Source organism: Ictidomys tridecemlineatus, chromosome 6 (assembly GCF_052094955.1).
Source record: "Ictidomys tridecemlineatus isolate mIctTri1 chromosome 6, mIctTri1.hap1, whole genome shotgun sequence".
NCBI lineage: Eukaryota > Metazoa > Chordata > Mammalia > Rodentia > Sciuridae > Ictidomys > Ictidomys tridecemlineatus.
Genome location: NC_135482.1, coordinates 40,639,825 through 40,653,022, shown reverse-complemented (window position 1 = coordinate 40,653,022; position 13,198 = coordinate 40,639,825). Strand labels below are relative to the sequence as shown.

The window sequence follows — 13,198 nt, the reverse complement described above, 5'->3', positions numbered from 1 at the left end:
ACTTCTGCATAGGAGAAAACATAGTATATATAGGGTTTGGTGCTGTCTGCTGTTTCAGGCATCATGATAAAGGAAACTCAGATAAGAGAGAGATTCTATTCTCACCACTTTGTGCTGAGATGAGTCTTAAAGGTTTTTAAAAATATATTGCAAGTCATTCACAGAAACAAGAGATATGTTTTTATTTAATTACCACAACCCCCATAAAAATTGGAGACTGTTATTTCTGGAGACTCTTGGATTTCCTTTGGAAATACCTCCCAACTCAGAACAAAATCTGAACAGTCTGATGCAGTCTCAAAAAAATTATGCAAGAATACTTGTTGGAATAGGTGCTGTGTCACCGAGAACCACTGACATGAAGGGTTAAGATTGCAAAACCAGCTACAAACCATATATGGAGAAACCCATTTCTTAAAACTTGTGATGAACTCATGTTCTGTTTTCCGTTTGCTCAAAGCTGAAGTCAGCTATGCTTTGTGAAGCCGGCAGCTGAAGACAGAGAGGAGAATTCTCTCAGAAACCCAGGCTCTGCATTTAGCTCCCTGCGGCTTTGTGTCCAACGGACTGAGCATGCGGGTCACTCTTGCTACTATGACCTGGCTGATTTCTTTTGTCTATAGTTATTCATATAAGGTAAATACCTTGCCAGATATTGAAAATGAAGATTTCATCAAAGAGTGTGTTCGAATACATAACAAGTTTCGATCAGAGGTGACTCCAACAGCCAGGAACATGCTATACATGGTAAGGAAAAAAAAAACAGTATTTGTGGCATAAGTCAATCAAAAACAGCTCCGGTATTAACTTTGGGGACATATTCTTGGTAATCTTGGATGATTTTTTGCTTATGATTAGTGTGTGCTGTAAATTCACAATCTGTGATTAAAATGCAGTTTAGCCCTTTACTCACCACATCAAAAGCAAGCACCACAAGAGCAGTGTCGTTCCCTTTTGGGGCCCTTTCCTTCCTCATCTTGGGGAGACTTCTTTATTTTTTTGGTTATTTTCTTCCTTGTTAATAGGATTCTTTCGGTTTCTGTTTTTTCTTTTTTCTTGACTCTAAGCTCACTTTTTCTGTTGCCTTCTCAGGAAGGCAATGTGGATTCTAGGGTAAGGATGGGATTTTTGATTCTGGGTTTGAATCCCTGATCTGTGACTTTGAGCTGGTTTGTAGCTTTTCTGAGCTTCTTCAGATGAGGGGTGTTGTGGCTAATAAATTGCATAGACAGTGAAACAGTTTATACTATCTTACACATAATTATGCTTCGGTGAAACGTTGGCCTGTCTTCCTGGCTTAGATGCTAAATTCCATCAAACCAGATTATCGTTATTTCCTCAGCCCTAGTTATTGCTAGAAGACTGTGTTTAGGGAAGATCTACATAGCATCACACTTCATGTGCCTTTTAAATCCCTGCTGGCTCACACCACTTACATTGTTGTGGAAGATTCCATTCTTGACTCCCATATTGTTTAATAATTCCTTTTGCAGACTTGGGATCCAGCACTAGCCAAAATTGCAAAAGCGTGGGCAAAATCTTGTCAGTTTAGACATAACCCACAGCTGAAATCAAACAAGATGCACCCAAACTTCACTTCACTGGGAGAAAATATCTGGACTGGGTCTCTATCCTTATTTTCGGAGTCTTCAGCCATCTCAAACTGGTATAATGAAATTAAAGACTATGACTTCAACACCCGAAGATGCACAAAAGTCTGTGGTCATTACACTCAGGTGAGTATTGCCTGATGGTTTTGCTTTGTTTTGTTTTGCTTGTGGAGCTGAGGATTGAACCCAGGGCCTAGGGCATGCTAGGCAAGTACTCTGCCACTGAGTCACATCCCCAGCACTGCCCCCTTGTGTTTTTGAAACCATCTTTTCAAGTAGGAGGAGAAAACTGAAATCTGATATTAGGAAATACAAAGAAGGCCAGTGCCGCGTAAATATGTGTGAGTAGACATAATAGTCCTAGTTCAAAGATAATAATAAATGAAATAGACTCCAATACCAGAGGAAATAATTCTTGAAAAGTTTAGTTAAATGGACAAAAGTGATATGTGAGGACCATCAATCTGGAAAAATACTAAATACTAGTACTGTATGAGATAACTTGCAAACATTATATTATTTAAAACCTTATAACATCTGATATCTGAATCTGAACTTTTACTAGCTAAATGATATTGAAGAGGTAACTTCTTAACCTCTCTGGTCCTGTTGGTTTGGATATCATCCCTTTATGGGTCTGTGGTGAGAACTGAATTAGGTCTTCAATGTAGAGAACTAAACCCTACAGTCACTATGAAAGTGGTTGCTATAGCTTTGTCTTCCCAGACCCCAGGGATCTCTGGGCCTCTCCCCATGAGTAGAGTCCTCTTTTCAAGTAGGGGCAGAATAGGGTGGTCTCTTAATGAGAAGAGGTTAAGATCATTTAGAAGGGGCTCTAATAGCTATTTTGTGTCTAAAATATTAGCCCTCTCTTTTCCACCTAGATATAAAGCAACAATTTACAAATAAGTTCAGTTAATTTGGGAAGATCCATCTCTCAAATCTGAGGCCTCTGTGGCATAAATTTAAGTTTCCTTCTCTTATTTTGACTCCCTGTAATGATAGATATTATGCCTTACTTGAATATGCATGCAGAGGTTAGGAGTCTGTTCTCAATTTAACTGTATTCTAACCTCTATATATTTTGCATGCTGAGCTACTTGTCAATCATCTGAAGTACCAGGCTCATTCATACACATTATATGAGAGATACCTTCTACACCTTGTTAATTTTGCCTGGAATTGTTTTCCTTTTCAGTTGACTCAATCTTCATGAACCAGCTTCTGTTTTTCTTGCTACATGAAGCCTTGCACACACACCCCACCCTTGGCTGGAGAGTTGTTCTGTCCTCTTCGCTCATTGGTACCTTGTCAGTAACTGTGAACAACATTAGCCAAGCACTGTAACACAACCATTTACACATAATGTCTCTTCCAAAATATGACCAACTCCTGAGGGCTAGGGACCAATCCAGACTGTATCCCTCCTTCCCTGTCTCATTCCCTACATGTTTTACCTCCCACTTTTCTTGAGATTATGCCCTAAAAATGTGTTAGCATATTGTTGACTTAGGCTCTGTTTTCTAGGACTCCGGAGTGAGATTTGTACTTTGAAGGCAGTGAACAAAGGTTAGATCCATCCATGGGCTAGTTTCCCAGAGTAATATTGGAAAAGGATCTGATAGCTTGATTAGGAGTCCATTTTTATTTTTATGAGAAATCTTGCTGATAGATTCAAGATCACTCAATTGCCATTTTAAATTCATGCTAGAAATTTACCTTGAGTGGATATAGTAACTCCTGACTTATCCTCATCTTCTGTTGAAAATTGAGCTATTTATAAATTTTGGTCTATATTGGCTGGTTATACAGAATAAAAAGAATAAATTCAGATAAATTATCTCCCCACAAAAGGTTTAATATTTCTTGACATGTTAATTTAACACTTTAGCTTTATATTCACTGGAGACAGCCTATTATTAAGGAATAATTTTAGTGTGGTAATATAGAAGATCAATCAAATCATATGTTTTGTTGCTGCCAGTCCATTTTGGAAAAATTTGAGAACAGTTTGGCAGTGTAGATTACTTGGGTCTGATAGTGCCAGAGCTTCCCACTAGATGGCACTATTCATCTTATTTTTGTTTTTAATCTCGATTTCCTCACACATTCACCCTCCTGAAATTTTTCTTACACTCTTACACTCTCATGCAACAATGAAAATTTCACAATTTCTCGGGCAGGTCTTATGCTGTTATGATATTATCATGCTTCTGATAATGATTCAGATGGCTCCATGCTGAGAATTGAAAGGGTAAAGATGGTGGGAAGAAATTGTTAGAGGAAAAAAAAAAAAGAGAGATATGGCTCTCCCATATGGGTTCCCCTGATGCAAAACTTGTTAGAAAGCATAGAATCCCTAGGTTCTGGATGGATTTCATATGGAAAAACACTCTGAAAGCATCTTGCTCAGGGCATATACTGTCCTTACTGTACTTTGTGATCAGGCAAAATTAGCTTCCAATCTTTATCTACAGAAAATAGTGTCAAAACACCATTAAAAAGAAGCCAAGTGCTTTGCACAGGGCCATTTGGAAAGATGACCTGAGAGCATCTCTGGAAAAGGCAGATCCTACCCATCACAGGATGTCAGGTACTAAAAAGTATAAAATAATTTCAAAGACTTTCCTTTGAGAAGATAGCCCCATGGCACCCTGCTGACACAGGGCCACTCAGGGAATTGTTTTCCCAAAATTTTTTACCTTGTTCAGTCATCAAGGCACTCACAGGACACTGGAGCCATGGTTTAAGTGTGTCTGGTGCAACCCAGGCTGGCAGCAGTTCTTGGAGTGGTCAGTGTGATGGTGAGTATATAGACATGCGGAATGCAAGACGGTGTCACAGAGGCTTCCACCAAGATTTCAAAGTAAAGCCCGGTAGGCCAGGCAGTGTGTGAAAGTGTGCAAGCCCCTGAAAGCAGTCTCTTACAGAATGATACATGAAGCTGGGAGAGTGAGCCAAACCACAATGGAGACCCCAGGAAGTTAGAGGTGCCAGGAACGAGGAATGCCTGCTGAGGGAAGCTGAGGCAGCAAGTAAAGCCAACCTGTGAGGGTGGTCATGTGGGCCATATTACAACCCCAAGATAGCAGGGCTGGGGCTGCCCAAATTGTTCGGAGCTCACATCACACCACCCTGTCCACCAGATGTTAGACAGGGAATGATAGGATTTGATGTTGTCTGCTAGTTTTAAATCTTGTGTTGGTCTAATTTTTTTTTTTTACTTATCCTCTCTTTTTGAATGGAATTGTATATCCTGTGTCATTTTTTATTAGTGTTATTGTAGGGACTCATAGCTGTTTGCTTTGACTCTCAGAGGGAACTTTGGACTTTTTGAACAATACTAAAATATTTGGGACTCTGGTGACTCTTGGGATGGAATAAATGAATTTGCAATAGGAGACAGACATGAGTCTTTGGGGACCAGGGGCAGAATGCTAGAATTCAGATCTTGAATGTCTCCCGTGTGTTAAAGGTTAATACTGCCTGTGGCGGTATCAGGAGACGGGTAAAATGTTTAGTATTGAGGTCTAGCGGAAGGAAGTTAGATCGTTGAGAGGTATGCCCTTGAAGAGAATATTGGGATTTGGCTGCTTCCTTTCTTTCTCTTTGCATTCTGGCTATTATATGCTCCTCTCATGATGTACTTACTATGTTGTCACAGGCTCAAAGGCAACAGTCAACTGTCCATGAACTGAAACCTTTGAAACCATGAGCCACTGTAAGCCTTTCCTCCTTATTCTCTCAGGTATTTTTGTCACAGGGACAGAAAGTTGACTAACATACCAAGTAAAACATATAATAAATGCTAACTAAAATTTGTACACTTTTGGACAAAAATAGCATTAAAGATACAGTGTTATAAACATTAAAAAATACTTGAGATGTAATGACTCTATGGAAGGAAGTACTTAAAGACCAAAAGATAAAACATAACAAGCTAAGGTGAAAGCCAGGAACAGAGACCACATTGAACCCAGGTAGCATGTGGAAGAATCACCGGAAGAACTTGTTCAAATAGATTTTAAGGACAATTCCAGTGACTTTGATGCCAGAGTTCTGAGATGAACCCCAAATTCTGCAAATCATCCCATGCAAGATCAGCTTGAAATCCAATAAATAAAAATTAAGAAAATTTCAAAGTAAAACAAAAATAATTGAAAAGCAAAAGATTAAGAATCAAACCTGGGGAACAATAGCCACTCCAAAAGCTAGATTCTCTCAGTAAGATGGAAGCCTAAGCGACTTCTATGCCTCTGTCGGCTGGGGTTCCTTGTAGAGGATTCCTTGGAATGTGATATGCAGAGAAATGTTCCTCAGGAAATACTCCATTTAGACCACAGAGAAGGGACTATCCCTTTCTAAAAGAGGGTCCTGCTCCTCTTCTCTGGGATGTTGGAAATGCCTTTCCAGATCCTCTGCAGTGGCCAAACCAAGAGAAAAAGACAGTCTGAAAAAGCAGCTGTCCTCACTGGTACTATGATCACGTCCCTAAATACTCCTTCACCTCCAATGCCACATGTAAACCCTGGGAGAACTCATATTGCATCCGCAGCCCCCCTCTCCCCTCACTTTTCACTATTTTTCCAGGGAATAAATTTTTTTCTGCAGTTACCCTGGCCATGGTTTAATTCTGTGAACGAATCTTTTCCTCTTTGGGTTCACATGAAGTATTGCCCTCTCCAGCTCCAACTTGCTTCCTTGGAAAAGGGCTCCATGCTACATATGCCCTTAGATCCCTTCACGATGGTCAACACTCTTATGTAATGGTTGCAGGACTGATTTCCTCTATATTTTTGCAAAAGCACCTGCTGGCTCTAGCTCCTCCACTATTACACCCCCATATTTAGCACAATTCTTATCACAAAATTACTCAACAAACTATGGTAAAAAAAATAATTTAAAATGTAAATCAGTACCACTGTAAAAAGGAATGCATTTAATTGTTGGCTTGTCTTCAGCTACTGACTCTTTAAATACTTTGTTTAGTCGTCTATGACACCAAACACTCTTTGTCAGGTAAAGCTACATAATTTGTGGGGCCTGGTGCAAACTGAAAATGTATACTCCTTCATTCAAAAAGCAAGGGAAAAGTCCCACTGCTGGTGCGAGATTATGCAACAGTTTTGATTAACCAAATACGGAGCTCTTTTGGGCCTGGATTCAACTTCCCAGCACAGGCTGCTCTCCCTGAAGCTGTCTCCACTCTTGATTTCCCTCCACATCACTGACTACTTTTGCATCTGATTTGCTGCTCTTGCCTTTTTCTTGGTCCCAAGCTCTGCTTTAATTTTTCATAATCTATTTCTTTGCCTATGTGAGGTAATCTAGCCTCATGTCTTTATACCTCTAACCTTACGCTGTTCACTGAACTGAAAATGGTTAAGTCCAGCAAATATCCTGAATAGAACTGTTGCCCATGCTCCTACCCACCTTGCTTCTTCTCTAGTTTGAAACATTTCAATAAATGTTGCTTAGGTCCCAAACTAAAATGCTTCCCACATCCATAATAAAAGCAAATCCTTCCACCTATGCTTCTAAGCTGAGCCATGAACTTGATCAGTCCTCAGGAATGCCATCACCCAAGTGTGAGTTACCATGTTTCATTCTTGTAACACTGAAATAGCCTCCAAAGTTACCTCTTTGTTAAAGTACTTACTACCATGCTCTTTTCAGTGTCTTTACTTCCTAATTGCTACTGGGTTCTTGCTATGATAAAAAAAAAAAAAAAAAAAAAAAAAACCAGTCACTCACCTACAAGAATCTCCACGGTTGGTTCCCCTGCCTTTGAGCTAATTGTCTATGACTCTCCCCCACTCAGTAGATCAGGCTCTACTTGCCTTTATTCTGCCAGTCTAATATTTCCTTAAATATATTAAGGAAAGACTGTCTCAGGGTCTTTGTTCCTGACAGGGCTCCACAGAATGCTCTTTCTTCATTGATGAGGTCTCCTCTATGTTCTACCCTCATTGTTCATGTCCCAGTTCAAATGCCTCCCATTCAGAAATGGCTTCTCTGAACACCCCTGTTAAATCAGCCCCCTTTCTCCCCACTGATCACTCTTTATTGTTAACCCTGTTTTATTTCTTCATTGTAGTAACTCAAAATTATCTTGTTTATATGTTTATTTCTCTCTCAAACACATACACACAGACTACCACCATCACCACTGATGACAGTAATTATAGATCTTGTTTCCAGCTGAATTTTGAGCACCTGAAACTTCCTTGGTAGTAAGTACTTTAACTAAATAGAGCAAATATAGCTTACCATGTTTGACCACTGAGCCACATCCCCAGCTCTTTTTATTTTTCATTTTGAGGCAGGGTCTTATTAAGTTGCTTAAGGCCTAATCATACCCAAACGTTCATTTCACTGTTTTCCTCTGTGTTAATATCCTCATTTATTTTCAGGTTGTCTGGGCAGACAGTTACAAGGTTGGCTGTGCAGTACAGTTTTGTCCTAGAGTTTCTGGCTTTGAAAGTCTTTCCAATGGAGCACATTTTATATGCAACTATGGACCAGCGTAAGTGCCTGAATTAACCTCTTTCTAAAAGTTAATGTTATATTTTAAAAGTATTCATCTTCATTTTAGAAAATCTAGTTAATAAAGTATAGAGAAGAAAATTAATATAACTCTTAATTACTCTGCCCAGAGATCTACTCCATTAACATTCTGGTACTTTTTTCTGTGTTTCTATACTCTTTTTAAATACACATATTTTTAAAAGCAGCAAGACTCAAGTGTTTATCAAGGACACAAACTAGTCTGATATGGTAATAACACAAGATGGGACAATTTTTTATTAGTTTATTAAAAATTTGGAAAATTTTATAGAATCTTCTAAACAAAAGAACTAAAGTTCTTCAATTTATATAACTTCATACTTTTGGTAGTTCTGTTTTTTAAATGAAAAATGTTTTCACCCTTTGCAAAAAGTGGGAAGTGACCTTACCATAACCTTAAAATAAACACATAACATAATAAACACACATAACATACCCAGATACATGTATAGGTATGTACATTTGTGTATTGTAAACATATGTAAAAAACTGTTACCATGCTGTAAATACAAGTTTTGTATTTTTTTTACTTAAAATTATACCATGTCTTTGTCACTTAATTTAAACCTGAAACTCAATTTCAATAATTATAAAATCATTGATGTTTTATATAATGCCAAGCACTGTTCTGAGTAATAATTTACATGTATTTAATCTTCATTAAAAGTTTAGGAAATGTAAAAAAAAAAGTTACACCTTTATCTTGTTTTGCAGATGAGGAAACTGAGGCATAAGCAAAGGGAGTAACCTGCCCTGTCCTACAGTTAGTAAATGTTTTGGCTGGCCTCTGATCTGGCTGTCTATCTCAGTTTGTGCTCTTGATAGTTAATAAAACAGTTAATCTCAGTGAAGAATTTAGATTGTTCTGTATTTTGTGATGAACAACTATAGTCAGAAATATTCAGTCACTTTTATGTTCCTACAATTCCTAGGAGTAATACTAGTAACTTGACCCTTTTTAACTTTTTAATACCTTTTACCAAATTACTTTTCATCATCTATTTTCAATTTATACTGGGGATTGAACCCAAGGGGCTGCTTAACCACTGAGGCACATCCCCAGTTCTTTTTTATTTTTCATTTTGAGTCAGAGTCTCATTAAGTTGCTTAGGGCTCACCAAGTTACTGAAACTGCCCTAGAACTTGTGACCCTCCTGCCTCAGCCTCCTGAGTAGCTGGAATTATAGTCATGCAACATCACACCCTGGCGCATTATAAGTATTTTCTAACTTGAAAGAAATTATATTTGTTTTCTTTTGCATCTCTGATTACTAATGATGATAAAATCTCTTCACCTGATTGTCTATTTATATTCCTTCTTGGTAAATCATATGATCTGCCCATTTTTCTTTTAGAGTGATTTTCTTAATGATTGATATTAGCTGTTTATATTTTAAGGCTTTTTAACCATTCGCCACATATGTAACATTGTTTTCTTTAATTTGTTGCCCTTGAGTTTTGTTTGGAGGGAAGGGAACTAAAATCAAGTATCCTTCAGAAAAGAACAAATTTGACTTAAGATTCCATCGTTGGAAAATAAGGAAAACCAAAGAAAAGGTAGACAAAACCTTAATTCAACCAGTGATAGTTTTTCATGACAGTTTAATGGTTAAGGTACAGTTAATTTACCATGTGACCAGAGACAAATTAGTTAATTCTCTGAATCTGTTTTGTTGTCAAAAATCAAAATAATAATAGCATCTATATTTAGTGTAGCTATAAGAGTCATAGAAAGCTATGTAAAAACACGAAGTATGTATAATGCCTGGCATTGGTGATTGTTCATAAGTATTTATTAATTTTATTTTCATTATTAATTTCATGTGTGAATTCTAGTACAGAATCACTTTACTTACTTTTGGTTATAAACATTGTTGTGAAACTTATGTTTGAAGTTATGTTTCTATAAAAATTGAGTTAGCTTCATACATTCATTTATTCAGCAAATATTTCTTTACTAAACTTCAAAGAGCAAGCCAGATGCAGTCTCTGCCCTTATTTATATTTATGAGGCAGATCAAAAAATATATATGACTGCATTAAAATGGGGAAACTAAGAGAATATAAATAATACTCTATTAGGAACTACCACTGGAAAAGACCCTGTTTAAAATAAAATGATCAGGGAAGGACATTCTGTGATAATTTTAGCTTAGGTGTGAAAAATGAGAAGGAATCAGATGGGAGAACTGCAGGAAGAGTTGTGCAGAGGGGAGAACAACTGCAAAACTTACATGGAGAGGACTTTGGCAAGTTTGAAGCATGGACAGAGACCAGGGTGTTAGAGCGTTGAGTGAAATGAATCCAAGAGGAAGATGGCAGCAGAGATCTCACAGGGCCTTGTAGATCATGGCGAGGGTTAACTTTAGTCAAGTCAGTAGAGGAACCCATCAAAGTATCTTAAACAGGGGACTCATGATGAGATCTGCTTTAAATCTGGAGATCAGTCTGTGAAGTGTGGAAAAGGAACTAGAGCAGCAGAAGACAGAGGGGCCAGTTAGGAAGGTCTTCATTTCCTTCTGCCTTCTGGGGCCTTTTCTTATATCTTCAAAGCCATACACCCCCACTTCACATAATCCAGTATTTCCCCAGTGTTTCTGTGAATGCCTCAGAAGGGGAATAGGATGCTTAATTCTCCAGTCACCTGTACCTCTCTCTTCTTCATTCCCCTGGGCATCATTCAGCAAAGCCATAGTAACAGATCTCTACCCAGAGTGGTTAGTGAACAGGACAGTAACACAGAGGAGGAAATAACCTTAATTACAAGAACAGTAGCTAGTATGGTTTGGCCATCTCTGCCTTGGGAACCCTTAATCATATTTAACTTCTCTTCCCCAGTGTCCCAATCTTCTCTCAAAGTACTAGAAAAAAATACTAAAGCTTTCTGCTTCTTCACTGGATAGAATACTTCAGATCTCTTTGTCATAATCACTTTCACTTAGACAAACCCAGATCTTTCTAGTAGCATGCTTTTCCCAAATGCATTCTTCACTTTACCTACATCTCACAAATATCTTGTTTTTAGCTTATTTTTAAGTAGCAATGTTTTCCTTCTCCTTTACAGTTTGGAATGCATAGTTGAAGCAAAAGGTAGCATAAATGATTTTGTTAAAACCATCTAGAATTTAAACAATTTAATGAGTATTATGCTTTTTAACAATGAAAGATATTCCAAGACTAACGTCTAATTTGGATCTTTTGTGATTGCTATTAGAATTTCTACTATATTGCTTTGATTATACAGTACCAGGATAAATTTCACTTCTGAAGCAACCAATAATGTGAAGCCAAATGAGATTAGAACATATATCTTGGATTGAAAAAAAAATGAGGTGTTAATATAAAGCCTCTAACTGGGGGCTTCTTAACACTAGAGTTAAACGTATAGTTTTACTGGGACGGGAGTTCATGAACATGGTTCAGAAAAAAATTAAAATTCCTTCCACTGTGAATGAAGACAACAGACTAGGCTTTTTTAGCACTGTGACTCTGTATTAACAATATCTGTGTCTTTGGAAATAGTAGTTATTTTCACATTAACTCTAGTTGCTGCAGATACCTAAAAATATTTATGATTAACATTTATTTGAAACTACTTATAATATTAGAACCTGCTAGATCTGGTTTAATACTTAATAGAAAAGCACATATGTCTATATCATGATTCTTTTTTCAACATTTTGATGCTTATTTCTGTTTAATCAGTTTCCCACGTTCCTACGTATTTTATGCAATTAAAAATCATCCTATTTTAAGAGTCCATAGGATTTACCAAGCTATCAAAAGGCAAAGAAGAAGAACCGAATTCCAAAAGCAGAGTTTAAAAAATTAGTGCAATGGTAGATTTGCTGATATAATGTACCAAGCCTGTGAGCATTGCTACTCTTTAGGTACTCATGGGAATATAAAATGTTTATATATAATTTCACTTTCGGGGGCTGGGGATGTGGCTCAAGCGGTAGCGCGCTCGCGTGGCATGCATGTGGCCCGGGTTCGATCCTCAGCACCACATACAAACAAAGATATTGTGTCTGCTGAAAACTAAAAAATAAATATTAAAAAATTCTCTAAAATATATACATATATATAAAATTTCACTTTCTATCAGTGACCTTGGTCAGTTATTTGTACTGTGCCTAAGCCATTAGCTATCTAATAGGGATAAATAAAAAACAGTAACATCCTCACAGAAATGTTGTGAAGATTATCTCATTCAAGAAGGCTTAAAACAGTGCCTAACACATAGTGAATGACCGATATTTAGCTATGATTCACAGATCATCTTTTATGTGAAAACAACCTGTAATTCAGAATTTCCTGTGTGTGTATTTTGAAAGGCATTTCCTATCCAATAAAAACTATGGTGGCTAGGTTGAATAATGAGTGTAAATACAGGTCATGATAGCTTTCATGAGATGGGCAGATTTTTGGATGACAGCAATTACACAGGCCAGAAAACAGTAGAAGAAGCACAGCCCTGGTGTCAGACAAATCTAGTTTTCCTCCTGACTCAGGTATGTGTAAATTGTGATTTAGGGCAACTCACTAATCTCTTAGATCCTCAGAAATAAAAATAACTTCTTCCCAGAATTGTCAGAAGTGAAATAATATAAATTAAGAGGGCCATTGAATGAACCCTCCACATACTAGTAGCTTTCCACTTATTTCCTTTTCTTCACATGTTATTAACTACTGGTTGCCTACAAGCTCTCAATAATTTTCACTTCCACCTTATTATCATTCTGGATCTGGTCAAGGATTCACAGTAAATTGTAATTAGAAACAAAAACTCTACTAATAGACAGGCTTCTTCTGCTTTACAGAGGAAATTACCCAACTTGGCCATACCAGAAGGGATACACCTGCAGTGCTTGTCCTTCAGATGACAAATGTTTACAAAATCTCTGTGGTGAGTAAAAGGAACAACTCACAAATGAAATAATGGAATAGAAACTATGATGCCTTTCTCTATGGTTAAGAGTGTAATTATTTTATCCTAATAGCTGTTTTCGAGGAAATTG

General features: G+C 37.4%; 1 protein-coding gene across 1 annotated transcript in view; it reads left to right on the top strand.

Annotated features, from left to right (window-relative positions):
* Window positions 1-283: 283 nt before the first annotated feature.
* The window catches only part of Glipr1 (GLI pathogenesis related 1), a 17,106-nt gene continuing 4,191 nt past the window's right edge, over window positions 284-13,198 (top strand). The window contains exons 1-4 of the mRNA XM_005330433.5: window positions 284-747; window positions 1,494-1,736; window positions 8,024-8,136; window positions 13,001-13,086. Of these exons, the coding sequence (XP_005330490.2) occupies window positions 574-747; window positions 1,494-1,736; window positions 8,024-8,136; window positions 13,001-13,086 (616 nt within the window). The 5' untranslated portion in view covers window positions 284-573. The remainder of the gene's footprint in view (window positions 748-1,493; window positions 1,737-8,023; window positions 8,137-13,000; window positions 13,087-13,198) is intronic.